Source organism: Lepisma saccharinum, chromosome 12 (genome assembly GCF_977018435.1).
Source record: "Lepisma saccharinum chromosome 12, izLepSacc3.1, whole genome shotgun sequence".
In the NCBI taxonomy this organism is placed as follows: Eukaryota; Metazoa; Arthropoda; class Insecta; order Zygentoma; family Lepismatidae; genus Lepisma; species Lepisma saccharinum.
In genome coordinates, this window is record NC_139240.1 from 40,394,238 (window position 1) to 40,412,316 (window position 18,079).

The window sequence follows — 18,079 nt, forward strand, 5'->3', positions numbered from 1 at the left end:
ACCTAACTGTGAAAAGAAGCAATCTGTTTTATTTAGTCCAGCAGCAACACTTCCTTGTTTAGCAAGTAGTTCCAGGTTATAAACGTCGGTGCTCGTGTGTTGAAAGGAAGCTGATGATGAATGACTTACTGGTTTTTCTACAATTAAAATTCCCAATTGGTGTAGCATGTTAAGATTACATGATTAACCAAATAAATGTCTGATGAAGGGAGTGTGTGTTCTCCTGAAACGTCACAACGAAAAACTGTTTTCTTATGCTTGTAATAACTGTAAACTACAGGAATATAAAAAATTTAGATGTTGAAAAATATAAAATTTGGGAAAATTTTGTAACATTTTGCCTTATTTGTATCGTAAGAAGGAGCAGATTACATTCTGTTGTGGACACACTGTGAAAGATAACAAACTGACATTCTTTTACAATTTGGCATACACAGGAGGTGTAATATGTAGATTCGAGTCCGTTCCAGGACTGTAACCTGTTTCTGGCATTCCATGTCTTTTCTCTACCTACTGAGCGTCGTCGCCTTGTAATCAAAGTGTCCCGGGTTTGATACCCGGTGGAGGCACATAGTGGTTCGGATCCCACTTTAAACTGTAGGTCCAGTCCCGATTAGCCTTACTGTGCATAAAGTGGACTTAAAATACCAAATCAATCAATCAATCAATCTACCTACTGAGCCTAGACTCATCCAGTGCGATAACACTAACAGACAATTCAACTTAGGTAAAACAGCAAGAACAAAAAATCAGGCAAAGCCAAGGCTGGCTTTATAGCTCAGTTGATAGAGCAGTGGCACGATATGCCAGGGACGCAGGTAATAGTTCTGGTTGAGCCTTCATGGAAATTCTACATGGCTAATCCCAGCACACACACAACTTCTCCTGTTCCTTTTGCCACCTCCAGTGCTACCATGCTGCACCCAGTGGAAATTCTACACAGGTTATTAAATCTCAGATTCTTACTATATTCTGTGACACAAAGGACATGTTTGTATCTTTAATCTGTTCCTTCTTTTTGAAAAACCCTGTATAATACAGGAAAATGTAAAATCTGGGAATTACAATACGAGTTTCCACTGCATTTATCAGATTGGTAGATTATATAACTGTACTTCATTGAAATCTGGAAATATTTCATGAGCACTCATGAACCGATAATTTCTGCTTGTGGTATTAAGTTTTTTTACTTGCTTTCTACCAAGATGTCTGTGGAAGGAGCATAGATTGGAGAATGTAAGAAGAGGAGAAGATTGGAACACCGTGGAAAGAGAGGAGTGGTGGAAGACCAGAAAAAGATGTAGAGGCTTTACTTTTATGCCGACCCAGCCAGAGGGAGGAAACTGCAAAGGATGATGATGACTTGCTGGACGTGTGTGTTATACTCTGTCCTGGGAATCTATAGAGCGAGTGAATGAAAACATGTCTCTGCGCAAGTAGTAACTCGAGAGGGCTCAACAAATGAATGGCTGAGAGGGAATGGGATTGCATGGAGGGAAAAAGTAACTGCCAGCTGTTTGCAGCAGAGTGTACTGCTTCACTCTTCCCATTGGCTTTCTTCCCTTCTCTACCATTAACCATGGCACAGCTCCAGAGATTCCAGACGTAGAGTATAGCAATAATTAGATTGTGATCTCTTAGCCAGTTACATATATTGAAGTGATGGTCAAGTTTTGTGCAATTTAGAGAAAACATGAATGCTGATTTCTGCATGCTTAATTGTTGTTTTTCAGATACTTTACATCACAGTCGGCCAGTCATCCAGATGATATTGACCCCTGCGAAGAGCCATTGTCGGACTATGAGTCTGGATCCCCACCGTCGCAGGGAGAATTGGGGGATGGAGGGAGAATGCACCCTTTTCTGGATGCAGAAGGGGGAGCAAGAACTTTGTATAACAGGAGCAACAACATGAGGTAGTAAGCTCTTAGCTGTTTATTTCACGATTTATAGAAATGTTTAATTATAACAAATTGGGTATGTTCTGGAGTTTTGTTTTTACTGGGTAATATTTAAGTAACAAGTTCAATGACTGGTGGTGTAAGTGACTGACATAATGAATCATGATCAGAATGAGCCAGTACGGAAGCTGATGTATCAGTATCAGCCAATATTGGTGCTATCAGTAATGGAAAGAATCGTTTGGATTTTATTTTAATGGCTCAAATTTTATGGCATTCTGGTTTTTTACGAAGTCTAATTATCCTGGAAATTATGCAAAATTTGAAATTTCCATTTATTTTGCACCAATATTGCGTGAAAAACTATTTTGTGGTTAGATAACAGATATTTTAATATTCTGACGTAATTCTTGAACATTTTGTAGCAAAACTGGTAAATTGATGCTTGTTATTGGAGTGGATTACTGGCCCACTAATATTAGTCAATGTCCCGCACAATGCTACAAGCTTAGCTCCAGCTGCCAACTGTCTTTGTCTCTGGTGTCAGTTAACTGAACAGGAATATGTTCACATTGCAGCAGGGTAGCATCTTATGCCATGCACTGTATTCGCAGATTGTCACATGAGATAATAATAATGTTAAAATGGCCACCATTTAATCAAGATGTCAATACGACTTGGTGACAATGCATTAGGTGGTCAACCTTCAATCTCTTGTTCGAGGCATGGATGCTCTTTGTACGTGTTCCTTGTTAAAACATCAATTTCATCATATCATCACTCATCTTCATCGTTGCAATTATCCAAAAGTGGCAGAAAAGCGACGCTAAATAACAACTTTCCTGATACTGGTACATTTATACGAGGTGCATGTCAGAAAAAAAGGGCCGATATTTTTAAAAAACAAGAAAATGATAGGAGAAGAAATTTATTGTGATTGATAAACAAGTACATACCTTGGTTATTTTTCGATGTAGTCACCATTAACCTCCAGACATATCTGATAGCGTGGCACAAGCTTCCGTATACCCTCTGCGTAAAAATCTGCCTCCTGAGAGTGCAGCCAGTCCAGAACTGATGTCAGCACGTCACTGTCGTTGAAACGCTTCGATGCAAGCCACTTTTTCAGGTGAAGAAAAAGAAAGAAATCGCTGGGGGCAAGGTCGGGGCTGTAAGGGGGATGATTGAAAAGTTTCCATCGAAATCTTTGAATTGTCTCAACAGTACGAGCAGCTGTCTGTGGGCTGACATTGTCATGGATCAGAAAAATTCCAGAGCGTATCATTCCTCTGCCGAATTTGGATGGCACGTCTCAGATTATTCAGTGTTTCGCAATACACCTCTGCTGTAATTGTTTGTCCTGGTTCCAAGAATTCCACAAAAATCACACCCTTTTGGTCCCAAAACACTGTTGTCTTGATTTTGTGAACTGATGATGTTTGTTTGAATTTCTTCGCTTTATGAGAACCAGAGTGCCGCCATTGCATTGACGGCTGCTTCGACTCCCCAGTGGCGTACGATATCCACGTTTCATTCCCCGTCACTATGTTCGAAAAGAGGTCATCCCCATCCTCTCCCCAGCGGGTCAAAAAATCATGTGCAGCTGTCCTTCTTTGCTCTTTGTGAGCATCTGTCATCATTTTTGGTACCCACCTCGCACACAGTTTGTGATACCCCAGGTTGTCAGTCACAATTCGATGCACTGTTTTCGCAGACATTTCTGGAAACTCTTTGGCGAGTTCAGATATTGTGAACCGGCGATTGGAACGCACTTTCTCGTTACTGTGTTCCACCAGATCGTCTGTCTGTACACTTTGGCTTCTGCTATGCTCTTCGTCATGGACATTTGAACGCCCTTCCTGAAACTCTCTGCACCATTGCCTGACCTTCCCTTCACTCATCACTGTCGGCCCATAAATGGTACACAATTCCCGATGGATGTCAGCTGCATTCTGTCCTTTGGCGTTCAGAAATCGTATGACAGATCTCACTTCACATTTGGCGGGATTTTGTATTACGGCAGCCATTTCACCTTACTGCTACTTGCACGTACGCAACCCCACTCTGACGATTCTCTCTCTGTTGCAAGCACAGAATACTAGGGCATGCTCCTGCGCATGCTCAACTTCATCAGTGTTGCCAACCCCACGTAAAAAAATATCGGCCCTTTTTTTGACATGTGCCTCGCTCGTATAAGAGTGTTTCATCTCTAAATAAAATGTACTTTCAAATAATTGCTTATTTTTTTAATTTCAATACCTTTGCAAAGTGTGACATGTAATTATTATTATTATTATTATTTTTGTTTCAGGTATTTGTTGAGGAAAGGAAGCATACAATTGCATGACACAGACCCAGGAATTAATATTCCAAATGTTATGCAGCAGCGACATGCTTTCCTAGCTGGGGGTGACGCAAGCTCCGTGGCATACTACAAGAAAACTGACGACGTCATGTGGAGTATGCCGGACTTAAGGCCAGTGATCAACACAAACTTCTCATCTTGCAAGCTACAGCCAGTGAACCAAAACTGCAAGAGGGGCTACGACTTCAGCCAGTTCAGGACACTGTACGATCAGCACAAGAAGTCGTTCGAGGAGGACGAGAACGAATTCGAGTGCGTTGACTTTCTCTCGAACTCCGGCATGGGAGTGGAGACTTACCCCGTGGGGTTGGATGCCCAGTGTGAGAATGAACTTGAAAGTCTGCGCCATAGTCCAGAGCATGCGGAACCCCATTCGCTGCAGTGGCACGGTGGCGGGTGCACTCCGGAAGGTGCAAAGCAGTGTTGCACCAACAATCTGGAGAACTCCCCAAATAGCCCAGGTGGTGCCGGATTCATGTACAGGGAGAGGCAGAAGACTGTGCCTCCGGTATGGTGCATGGATTGCCAGGATAATCTTCTTGCTCTGGGGTGCTCAAACGGAAGGATTGAATTCTGGGAAGGGACAACTGGGAAGTTCAAGGTAAGCTAAATATATATAATACAGTAAAAAACTTCTTACATCATGTGCCGGCAACATACTAGTGAAAAACAACACAAGGCACATGAACAGCATATTAGTAGTGTCAGTGGAATGACAACCGTTTCTTCTTTACCATCTCTCAATCAGCCCTGATGATGACTCAGAGATGGAGTCGAAAGCTTGGACAAACTTTAAAGTGTCTTTTATTGTGCTGTTTGTATGTTTTGTGTTATTTTTAACTATTAAATAAATATTTCTTAAAAATCTTTTATGGATTTTGAATGCAAACACGCTCATAGTAGAATTCATAACTAAATTTTACTTGTAGGAACCAAATTACTAAGTTTTAACATATTTTAGATGTCTTTGTCAAATCACTTCATTAATTCATTCTATCAAACAGAATGAAATGTAAATATCAGTTACAACAAATAATCGGAAACAACGGATTAAACAATCCAGTAGAAACTGCACGTAACAATAATACATTTGAATTTAGGTAACTTGATGACACTATAAAATAAACAGTATTTGCACTGACCTGGGGACGATTGTTAGTACATACAGTCCGGAGTAAATTACCCTTCTTAAAGATTTATTGAAAAAGTGCTAAAATTCCTACATCTTAGCTTTCATTGTGTATTGCCAATTGATTTTGACCATCCCCTGTTGTGTCTGCCAGAAAGGAACTTAAATTATAGTAATTTTAGGTTGGTTGTAACAATTCCATGACTATGGACATTTTCTCATGGACATACAAGCCTAGAGTACAAATTTTCCACATACAGTAGAACCTCGATTTTATGTTTCTCAGGGGAACGGGCTGAAAAAACTTGAAATATAGGAAAATGTAAAACCGAGGATGAATTATCATCATGATTGAATGTATAAAAAAAGATTCAAAATTAATGAAAATAGGATATTGACACTAAAAATTGGTATCTGTTATTGTTTGCAAATTAAGTTAGAACTGATATCATGGTGTAATGTGCTAAATGCAGTGAAGTATTGCTTTGTAGAGTTCCATATTTCCATGTTGCCCATTTTGTAGTTGTTGGTTTAATTTTGAAGGACCTCTGCATTCATTAACACAGGTTTTGGTATTGAGATGCCAAATGTTAAATATTAGGCCAAGTTCTTTCAAAATTAATCAGAGAACTACAAAAATACCAATGTGGAAATACAGAAATGTACCTTACAATTGGTGTGTTTCAATTTGATATTAAAAATATCAGCCAACAACAATACAGCTCAACCCAGCTTATAACCAACCACATACGGTGGAACCCAGATTTTAACATTCCCCAGTTTTTATATTTTTCCCGCATTATACATTCTATCTTGATGGTCCCAACATAGCAAAATGCAATAAAATCTTCCTCGATTTTACATTTTCCTGCATTTTAAGTTCTTTCAACTTGGTCCCTTGGTTGAAGTTCCGCTGTATTTAGCTGGTAGACCATTAAAGTGTGGAAAATTTTGAGAAAATCGTAAACTTGAGCAGTGTCTGCCTTTTTTGAACTATGCATTTTATTCAGGAACGTATGGGATGCATACGGAGTTTATTTTTCTTTGTTTCAGTGCATGTTTGAGGATGGAAATAACATTGGGATTACAAGTTTGAAAGTTATTGGCAACAGAGTGGTGGCTGCCAAGCTGAGTGGTTGCGTTGACTTCTTTGAGCTGGAAAGTTACAGGCGAGGAAAGCAAATGGACTGGGGCTTTACATCGTATAAAAGAAGTAAGTACATGCAATATGGGACCATGTGCAGGAAGGAATGATGTGGTATCTTCAGTTACCGTACATCATTACAACTCCATGTTTTTTTCACTTTCAGACACTGGATTCATATGCCTTCTAGTCACTTAAGATGGAAATGTGATGTTTGTAAAACATCTGATGTGCTTTTTAAGTATGGCTGAATCGATACCGATGTTGATGTATCGGTATCAGAAAATTTTTGTACCGACCGACCAATACTTTTCCGACACTTTGGCCTTTCACGGCCTACGCAAAAAGGATCACTTTCATGGAATTTAATTAACCTGGAAATTGTGCAAAATTTTTATTTTGCACCACTTTTGTGTGAAAAAACTGAACTTTGTGATAAACATAACATGTAATTTAATATTCTGATGTAATTCTTGAATATTTTAAAACAAAAATCTTAAAAGTTGTTTTATATAATTTTAGTGAATACTTACACATTAATATTAATCAGTAATTTGAACAACTTTTATTTCAATATTCGAGCATCGGTGGGAATCAGTGAGAGTGTCGGCATTGGTATCAGCTCAGCCCTAATTTTAAGTGATTTAGTGCTGTATACTAATTAAAGATACAATAAAAATATTGGTTATGTGTAATAAGATTTCCATTAAATTGAAAGTGATTTGTGCTAGAATTGCCACTGAGAATTTTCTCAAAAATTCAAAATAAAAAATAATAATTTGCAATCCTTGAAATAAAATTATTATTTTGTTTTTGGCACCCTATCAATGACAAATCAGTGTCTTCATTTTTTTCCTTTGTTTGAGGTTAAATTGTTGGTGCTGCTTGTAGTGGTTTTCCTATGACCTTTTGCTTCACATTTGAAAGCACTTTAACTCATTCTTTTTCAGAAGAGAAAATTGGCTCATTTTCAATACTAAACCCCCACACACATATTTCGTTTTAATTTGATTTGATTTAGTTTATTTTACTTTGCATTTTGTGCCTCTTTGCTAATTTGCGAAGATGGGGATTAGTGATGAAATTGATGAATGGACATTTCACAAACAACCAAGCCCGAGCGGAATTTGAACCTGAGACGCTTGGCATCGCAGCGCAATGTGCTAACCACTCGGCCACAGGATCCGGCATATTTAGTTTTAAAAAGTCAAATTTTTTCATCTTGTTGCTGGTAGAGCAATTTTTTTCCCTTGTCTTCACTGAAGTAAATGAGGTTTGACTCGTGACGCTACAATTAATAGTTTCAGAGACGATATAAAGTACAGAATATCAAATGTCATGCTGAAAACTGTTCCACATTTTGTCCAAATACCAGCAGAACAGCTCTGTATCATAAATGTGAAGTGATTTTGTTGCAGAAGTTTTTTTTAAATTTTTTTTGTAGTAGTAGTAGTAGTAATTAATCACAACTTCATCTCGCAGCTCATGTGAGGACGGGAAGCACGGGTTCACTGGAGTTGGAAACCTCTCGACCCTGGGATGAGGACATGCGCTGCATAAGGCTGGCCTCGACCAAAGCTCATCAGCAGCCAATCACAGTGTTGGACTCCGAAGGAGGCAGGGTTTTAACTGGGAGCCAGGATCACACACTGAAAGTAAGTGCTTCTGTTAATTATCCTAGCACGTTATTTATTATCTGGCTATTTTACACAGCAAATTTGCCAGACGATCATGAATTCTTTGAATTTTGAAAATTGTTTGAACTTCTTCCAGAATAATTTCTGCAAAATTCACATAACCACAGCTTTCAAATAATAAAAAAAACATAAGTCACTACTTATGTGTGGTTTCAACCTGTTGCCAGATAATTTCTCAGGGGTGTCCAAAAACCACATTAAAAGATATGAATGGTTTAAAAAGTTGCTCAAAGAATAAAAAACCTGGGATTAAACAAAACTGCACCTGCATTGTTGCCTTCAGCTATCTTTCATAAAAGATGCGTGCCACTATCTGCCATGCAGCACTGGCTCCAAAATCACTTTTTTTCACCCCAGGTCTTGTATCTTTTTAACCACTTTTTATTCCGTTTTATCCTTTAATGTGATTTTTGAACACTCCTGGGAAAAGATCTGTCAACGAGTTGGAAACATTGCAATTTTTAAAGGACTTGTACACCACTCGTAAATAGTGTGCCATGTTTCATTTAATATTTCTTCCACAAATCAATAACCCATTCATATTAACTCTTCATGATTATTTGAAGGATTAAGGATGAGTTGGAAAAAAAATTGTAGTAAGGTCATTATCCCATGCTTTGTCATTTGAACCAGTAGAAAAAGTTAATCATATACAGTGGAATCCCGATTTTATGTTATTCGATTTTACATTTTCCGACATTATACATTCAGTCTTGATGGTACCAACATAGCAAAATGTTACAAAAATATCCTTGATTTTACATTCTCCCATATTAAGTTTTTGTCAGCTCAGTCCACTGAAAAAAGATTCCACTGTATCTTGTTATAATAATTTTATTTTATATTTATTAATTATATTAATATGCCATTACAACAAGCTCAGTTTAATTCTTAAAGTACCGGGTGATCTGTTTGGCATGTTATATAAGTAAAGTGTTATATACCAGAAACAATTCAAATTTATTGACTGTTAATGGTACATACATGTGTAGGAGAGCCATAGTTTTTGTATCCCGGCACATTAGCACTCAACAGGTCCACCATTGCAGACACGGAACAGTTCAGACATGTTGCGCCATGTGGCGTGCAGCATTTCTGGAGTGATCTGTTGAAAAGCTGCTCTAATCTGCAATCACAGGTTGGCTTCAGTCTGTGGTTTTTGTGCATACCCCAATGACTTGACGTACCCCCACACAAAGAAATCTGGAGGCGTTAAGTCCAGGCTATTCACAGGCCATGGGATGGGTCCACCATGGCCACCCCAGCGATCGTTGAATATCCCATTAAGATGATCCCACACTATGAGAGCCCAATGTGGCAGAGCACCGACCTGTTGAAAGATAATGGTGTCCAGTATCCCAATTTTCCATACCATAAGACGTACTGAGCATGCTGTTGTGGCATGACCACCATCTTGTCTCTCATGCACGCATGCTTATACCGCCACGCGGTTGAAGTCTGCAAACCTCCGCTCACTCGAAACTTACGACCTTACTGCTTAGAGTACGGCAAACTGTTCAGAGATATGTACTATATGTCCAGAAAATAAATGCTCAGTTGATGGTGGCGTTGCAAGCAAAACTTCAAAGATGAAAAATTGTGAAGTGAAATGTGTGACTGAACATATCGTTCCCACCTCAAGTTTTTTTAAACGAAGATATTCTCTTTCCTGCGAGTTGCATTCGAATAATGTATTCCATAAGGATCTCCATGGGTGGCAGAAGGTACAAAAAGGTATCGGTCTGAAAAAACAACTACATCTGAAAGAAAATAAGCGAAAAGAAATTTGCGTCCAACAATTCGAAAACTTACATGATAAATAAGTAAATACCTACCAATTGAAGGTGTGGGTGAGTGGTTAGTGTTACGGCTTCTAAATAAATAATAAATAACCTATGACTCGACAGCCCTTGAAGGGCCTTGGCCTATCTCCCGACTGCCAGCCTCTCTCCCACAATCCTACATAGAGGGGTGGAGAACTTGAACCAGTAATGGGGTTACGCTACTCACTCATAGCTCTTCAATTTCCTCACGACGGTGTGTTGCTTTCGGTCCTATACACAGACCGAGAACCCAGGCAGACTTGAACCCATGCCGTCCTTCAGTCGGATTCTTATAAACAGCTACAGATTTTACAACACAATTGTAATGTTAAGATCTGGACTAAATCTGTCAACTCATATAATCTAATAGGTTCTTAGCTACTTTTAGTTTTAAAAATTGAAATTCTATCCATAACTCAACCAATATATATATATATATTTTTTTCAATAAAAGCTCGAATTTTTGACGTGGCTGCTAAGAATTTGCACATTAACGGTTCCACTGATTCTTGATCTTGCGTGATATGCAAAGCAAGAACTGGATGTCTCGTTCACATGCTTTTCCACATTTTGTAAAAAGTTTAATATCGAGTAGTTACTCTCAAACCCATCACATTTTTATTAAAAAATAACAGTGGTGCAGATATGTCTAATTAATTCCATCCTTGGTATACACTAGTTGGCACTGCACTGTAAAAGAAATCTGCCTTCGACGAGAGGCGAACCCAGGACCAATGGCATGTTGGGAAATTTTCATACCGACTTGACCACAATGTCACGTTCACAAAGCATTTCATTTGTCCACTTAAGCTTCTCGGCCATTCTATATAAAGTGAGCCTGGGTCATAATAAATGGAATTAATGATATTCCATTTTATTTTACAATTTCATTATCCACACAATTCATACTTTCTAAACCAAATAATAAAACATGTATTTATTTCTCTTTTTTCTGAAAAAAACATACTTGTAAGTGTGGCAACCTCGCATGCTTGCAAAATGTCAAATTTGCGCATTACATCTGGCAACATTTTCCAGCTGTCAATGAAAGTGATGATAAAAAACCAGCAACAACAAATAAACAAATTACTTTGCAACATAATTTCTGTGTTTTTTACTAAAAAAAGGAAAATATTTACGTTATTATCATATATGTAGTTGCAAGCTGTACTCACGTCGCACCCGAAACCCGAAACATTAATATGTTTTAATAACTTTGAATATTCTAACCTCAAAATGTCATGCTTGTATTTCTTCTAAATATATTTAAAAACTAAACTTTTTGCATCATTTTTGTTCACAATTGTTTGGTGTTTGTATATTTTTTTGGTTGTTTCGAGTGTGACATACCTCTGGTTGCAGGCGCGAATGACTTTGGTTTCGGGTGCGAAATTATGTTTTGGCAATGTTTTTGAGTTGTTTTTTTTAAAATAGAATTTTATTTAAAATCTAGCGTTGTGATATATTTGTACAATTTCGAAACTAATTAATTATGGATGACATACAATCAGCACACTGGAGCCATCAACAGGTAACAGTTTTCACAGTAGCATCGTGGCTAGCAGAGAACACTGAAAGATTATTTTCGATAATCAGCAATGACTTAACTCATAATAATACTCAGTATGAGTATTTATTCGGGAAATAACAAAAGCATTGAAAAATGAGTTCTCTCATTTGCGAAACCTATACATTTTCTCTGATGGATGTGCCACCCAGTTTAAAAATAGATATACTCTTTCTAATCTTTGCTACATGGAAGAAGATTTTGAAATAAAGGCCCAGTGGATTTTTTTTTTGCCATGTTTTTGCGTATTAAAACTCAAAGTTTGGTTAGAGGTAAAGTCAAGACGTGCAAACGTGAACACAGCTGAAGAGTTTTACAATTGTGCGAAAATGTGCATTTCTTGAATAAATATTAAATACATGCCAATAGAAGAAATTTCGAAGTTTGAAGAAATGTTGACGTCAAGGTGGGAAAGTATCGAACCCATACCCAATCTGCAATCGAGTCATTTTTTTGAGCCCACAAGTTTCACCAAAATCAGATATGGACGAACCGGTAATTCAGAATTCAAGGATTTCATGATCAGGAATTCAAGAGTTGAATACATTACCATCAGTCTCTAGCTCATCCCTACCTAGACTGAGATATAATGATGTTTACTCAGACTTGGATACAAGTTTTGAAAGTGATGAGCGACGTGACCAAGACATAATTGAGGTAAATGCCCAAAATGTTAAGGAAGGTTCTTACCTCCTTGTGGATTGGGAAGCTTCGTGATCTCTGTCTGAGCCCACAAACACACAGTGAACTCGAAAGTTGTCTCAGCAGTATGACGTCATACTTGATTGTTTTGCAGCAGGGTGCCTAAGAATTTGTAAAGGAGGTATAAGGTATATGCAGTGGAATATCAAGGGGTGGGCAAAGTGGGCGACCGCCTTGGGCCTCGCGTCTCATGGGATTGATACAAAAATGTATTAAATAGAAGTGAGGGGAAAAAAGATGGAACAGGCTAATTTTTGTAGGCAATAAAATGAAAACATTCTGGCTTTAACTTCTAGTTAAACGTTATAATATGTCAAATCAGGGGCCTAACATACAGGCTCTAAGCCTAAGGAAGCCCGGAAAAATTAAAAATTATCATCATATTTCTCATGTGTAACATTTTTGCAAAAATTCATGATATCTTGCGTGGACATTTTTACCCATTTATTCAGTTCTCGAATAAAAAGCAATTCGTCTTGTCTTTTCTTCTTTCTCTCAACCTTCCACTCCCGATTTTAATATGTTAACAAATAAAACACCTCCAACTGCCACGAAGCAAGTGCGAGGCACTTAAATGCTTGGGTGGTTTGCAACTCAAGAAGGCAATGGAAAATATAAGCAGTTCTTACTTCCTATAACTTCATATTTCAGCTCCCGGAAAACAAAGAAAGACATTATTAGAGCGAGTGAAATTATTAAATATAATTTTCTTCAATAATTTATTTATATACGTAGGTATATATGATAATTTGCTGACGTATCTCTGAAGATTTTGTATAGTGTCACTCACATCGAGGTTTCAAATTTAAAAACAGTTTGGGGACTCGTATTCTCATCTTTCCCAGGACCTTGTAATATGTTGCTACGCCACTGGGTATATGGGTTGTCATTGTTCTATTTTATTTAAAAACAATGAACTCATATTTTACCTCACAGTGGGCCTCAAAGGGTTAAGATTTTCACCAATATCTCTCTGTCCACCCTATTGCCTCCTGTTAGAAGTAATTTAGTATTGGAGAAACTACACGAAAAACACATCCTAAGTGGCATCGATGAGAAATTAGATTTATCGTATTAGCCTTATAAATGTCGACAATACACTAATTCTACTTAATAAAATAAAATCGGCTCTAAAAGAGATTCGAACCTGCGATCTTCAGACAACTGGGCCAGGCCTTTACCACTTCCCCACTTTACCACTCCAAGGAACTAACTCGAAATTTTGTTGTAAGGATCATCAGCAATCTTGCAAACTTTGTTAACATACAGTAGTTTATTTTTACAAGCTGGAATAGACTTAAAGCCTGCAACTCAGAACTAGACTTCTGTGGCAACTTATTCTCTCACGTCTACATTACTGTGTACTGTGACAAAACTCACGTATTGTAAATGTAAAGGGGCATTGTTACATGTTGCAATTAATTTCTCATACCATCGTTAGTTCCAGATTTGGCCACAGCCATTGAGCATTTAGTTTCTGGACATATAGTACATTAACCTTGTGTGTATAACACTTCACTTTTATGATCCCAAATGGATCACCCGGTATTTGTTGTTGTTATTATTATTTAATCTTGAAACATTTGAAATTAACGTTTTAGAATTTTTTAAACCTAAATTTAGAATTGTACTTCTAATAGTTGTGAATTATTTTGTTCCTCCAAAAATAAGAAAATCATTGTACACAATAAAATTGGCCTACCTGATGACATAGTACATACCACTATGTAAATAGTGGTAACGTTGTTGCCTTGAAATCAAGGATCTCAGGTTCGATACCCAGTGGAGGCACATAGTGATTTGGATACCACTTTAAACTCTAGGTAATGTCCTGATTAGCCCATCTGTGCATAAAGCAGAGTTAATACAATACTCAACATCTTAAAATGAGGGGTTCAGAGCAAAAGTTGCATAACTCCATTCAAGAGAGTTTTGACTTCTAGCACTGAAATATTGATGCTTCATAGTTCTAAGTTATACATGTAACTCAATTCTCAATTTCCATGAAAAGTGGTTGTGCCACTTGTCTGAACCCCTCAAATGTTGGGTTTGTAACCTTTAAAAAAGAAGTTATTATTCAGTTTGACCTTACACGTGTACTTTCAGGTGTTCAGGTTGGAGGACCAACTTCCGCTGTATACACTGCATGGCCATTGTGGACCAATCACATCACTCTTCATTGACAAGATCTCACCCATGATGTCAGGAAGTGGAAGTCAAGATGGCATGCTTTGTGTTTGGGACCTGCTTACTGGTACGTTTGGTATTTACAAACATTTTAAGCTTTAATTGATGGAGCCTCACGCGAGGGTAAACCCTCTGCGGAAGGGACCTTCTCAAGCATGCAGTTTTTAGACTTGCCGCGAAGTACAGAAGAAATCATAGCTCGTAATTGTTAGAGAGAGATGGAATCTGTTTTGTTTTCCATCTTAAAAAACAGGGCTTTTAACTTAGGTAAAATGTATACATTATGCCTGCCAACAAAGAAGAATATATATATATTTTTTTATTGGTATACAAACAGGTCCTCTGTGGCCCGCCACAATAGACAGAAGTGAATAAAGAAATGTAGTATATAGCAGTGGAACGTTCCTACAACCATGCAAAGTTCTGTTGAAAACAGGTTAATACTTCTTGTGCACAATAATAATAATAACCATGTATAAGAGCGACAGTGTCTCTAGCGTATGGAAAAAATTCTGGAATTTCGATAGTAACAATGGATATATTCTTTTGTAATTTGAGAAAAAACAGAACTGAAATATTGTGTGTGTAGTTTTCAAGAAATAACGTGTTAATTGCTGCCACATGGTTTGGGCAAATTTCGAACTTTGGGCCTTTGCCTCCACGTACCTCCTGGACCCCTAATTGTTGCACATCGTTAAATTGTTGCTTTTGTGCATTAATGTAAATTTGAAAATTTTCAGAAATAAAGTAGTGGTTCTGGAGTGATAGCTCTTTCTATAAATCTATCCCATAGTACTGAGGGAGAAACAAATGACTTTTTCAAACTTCACTTGTTAATAATAGTAACAATGGATATATTTTTTTGTTATTCAAGTATGTCATACCTTCATATGTATACTAGTGTGCAAAAAAGACAGAACTGAAATATTGTGTGTAGTTTTCAAGAAATGGCACATTAATTGCTGCCACATGGTTGGATATACCGTAGTTCTTCGAATCTAAGGCGCACCTGAATTTTCACCTCATTTTTTCAGAAAAGATAAATTCTTCGAATTTAAGGTGCAGGAATTTGCACAAATACGTTCATATTTTAACCTTTGCGGTGTTTATTTAAACATTTATAGGGTACATGTTTATTTGTGTACAAATACCTATACGGTACTTTACCTTGCAACATCGGTAACTTCTGTTTTTACAATTTTTTTGTCAATCAGTCGCTTCACTTTCAGCGTCACTTTCACGATCAGCAGAAGAATCCATTGCAGGGCTCAGGTCAGAATCAGGTTCACTTGTATCCTCTCACAACAGGTTGTCCTCTGATCCATAGAGAGCATTGGTCAGGCATCATTTCTTGAAATATTTTATTATGATATTAGCAGAGACCTCTTCCTAGGCATCGGAAATCCAGTGAGCAATCGTGAAAGTAGATGCCCTTTTGATCTTCCCTGAAGGTGTGAGGATGTGGTCTTCAGATGTCAACCAAGCTTCGTACTGCTTACGCACATTAGCTTTGAATGGTTTGTTGACACATCCGTGATGTGGCCCTTAAATGAATCCAGAACAAGCATGCTTCGTTTACAGAGAAGAACTCCAGGTCGTCTTTTCCACACACTTTTCACCCAGTCTTTCATAAGTTCCTCTGTAACCCAAGCATTTTTTTGTGCACAGATGAATACATCATTTGAGAACACCTCGTTGTTTGGTATTGTTTTTCTGTTCAGCACAATGTATGGCGGTAGCTTATGGCCGTCACTGGTGACACAATGTAAAACAGTGACTCTCAGTTTCTCATATCCAGTTGTTTTAATATGGACCTCACGGACACCTCTCTCATTAATTGTGTAATTTCGTGGCATGTCGAAATACACCGGTGTTTCATCTGCATTGCCTATCTGTCCCAGACTGTAATTGTCCAATTTTCTTAACTTAAAAACATGATGTTGGAAGTTAACGAGCTTAATCTTCAAAATCAGCTGCTAATTTCTGACAAATTGTTCTCATTCGCAGAGCTAGCTCAGTTCTCCTCATAAATTTGTCACACCAACCACGACTTGCTGTAAAGTCTGCACGGGGAATGCCACGTGTTCTTGCAACATCCAAAGCTTTAAGTGATAACGACTCACGAGTTACGAGCAAACCTGCTAATCTTTGCTCCCTCACGAACTTCAGAACAGCCTCTTCAACTTCGGGATGTCGACCTTCTTTTGGTCCAGAGAATGACTTTCTCGTTGTTATGCAGCTAAATAACTGTAGTCACTGATTTCTCCAACGACGAATGCACACTTCACTAACAGTAAATCTTTGTCCAGCTGCATGGTTTCCAAACTTCTCTGCACACTGAATAACTTTACGTTTAAATGCTGCATTGTATGAGTGGCGCTTTTGCTTCTCCATACCTTACTACAAGTGCGTCCCATCAACGAAACCTGACTACCGGTATGTACTGGGAAACATCAAGATTCTATCTCCCGCACTTTCCCAATTACGAAACTGATAACAATTGAATGACTATTTGTTGTAAAATGTTCATTGTTGTCGTAACACAGCAGATTTAAAGGGGAAAAATTTTGTTGAGCATTTTCTTATCAGGAAAACGAAATGTTGATTGTTGTATTGCAGCTACCAGTAATTTTAAGGAAAGTTGAGGAAAAAATAGTTTCTCTTTCTAACTACCGGTATTAGAGTCTGCAGTAGATTCTATGTTGTACGTGCATGAAATACGTACATTGTAGTATATACATCGCGTGGAAGACGCCATCGAATCTAAGGCGCACCTGAATTTTGGACATCTAAACTGTGACAAAGACCTGCACCTTAGATTCGACGAACTACGGTATATACCCCATCCATCCTCCACAGAAATACCTGTGTGGGATATAAATATTTGCAAAATATCAGCTGCCATGTTTATTACAGTTTAATGATAATGACACTATTTACGGTTGAACATGATTAATATTTTGTATATTTTCTACACAAAATCTTTGCTATTTTTTTGTCTATGTAAATAATTGAATTTTAAATCAAGATAAATTTAAGTTTACATATTACATTTCCTTTCATATGAGCGTTACCCCAACAGTATATATATTTTGTTTCCTTTCTTTTCCTTACTTAGAACCTAATAAACACCGTTACATGATTACGAGATTAATGTACTTTGCCAAAAGTGATTCTGATATGTGCAAAATCCTTATATACATTATTCTGTAAATTATTTCTTTAAAGTGAATTAAATCAGTGATTTAAAAAATATATTTAAATCAATCCACCTTGCCTGGCATCGTAGCATGCTGTGATAACTACTTTGCCATGGAGGTCAGCGACACATCCAGCTTGTCGTGTTGATTTGGCTTGCATTTATTTCTGAAGCTTGGTTTCCGAGAGACACGAGTAACCTCTGGCTTTGGTCTGAAAGTTCCCTACAATGTCAATGTTGAGGCAATAAATCAGCATGTAAATTACATTCATGTGCCATGGGGAGGAAACAAACACTGGACAAGAAAAAAGAAATAAAAAAAAACACACACACACACACAGTAAATGTCTTAAGTAGGTATTTTT

The 18,079-nt window shown here is 37.7% G+C and overlaps 1 protein-coding gene across 2 annotated transcripts in view; it reads left to right on the plus strand.

Moving 5' to 3' along the window:
• Positions 1–18,079, plus strand: part of SCAP (SREBP cleavage activating protein) — a 118,590-nt gene that overhangs the window by 87,422 nt on the left and 13,089 nt on the right. For both annotated transcript variants that reach the window (XM_083132178.1, XM_083132179.1), the window contains exons 10-14: positions 1,734–1,916; positions 4,213–4,867; positions 6,449–6,608; positions 8,022–8,194; positions 14,435–14,582. In XM_083132178.1, coding sequence (XP_082988304.1) covers positions 1,734–1,916; positions 4,213–4,867; positions 6,449–6,608; positions 8,022–8,194; positions 14,435–14,582 — 1,319 coding nt within the window. The remainder of the gene's footprint in view (positions 1–1,733; positions 1,917–4,212; positions 4,868–6,448; positions 6,609–8,021; positions 8,195–14,434; positions 14,583–18,079) is intronic.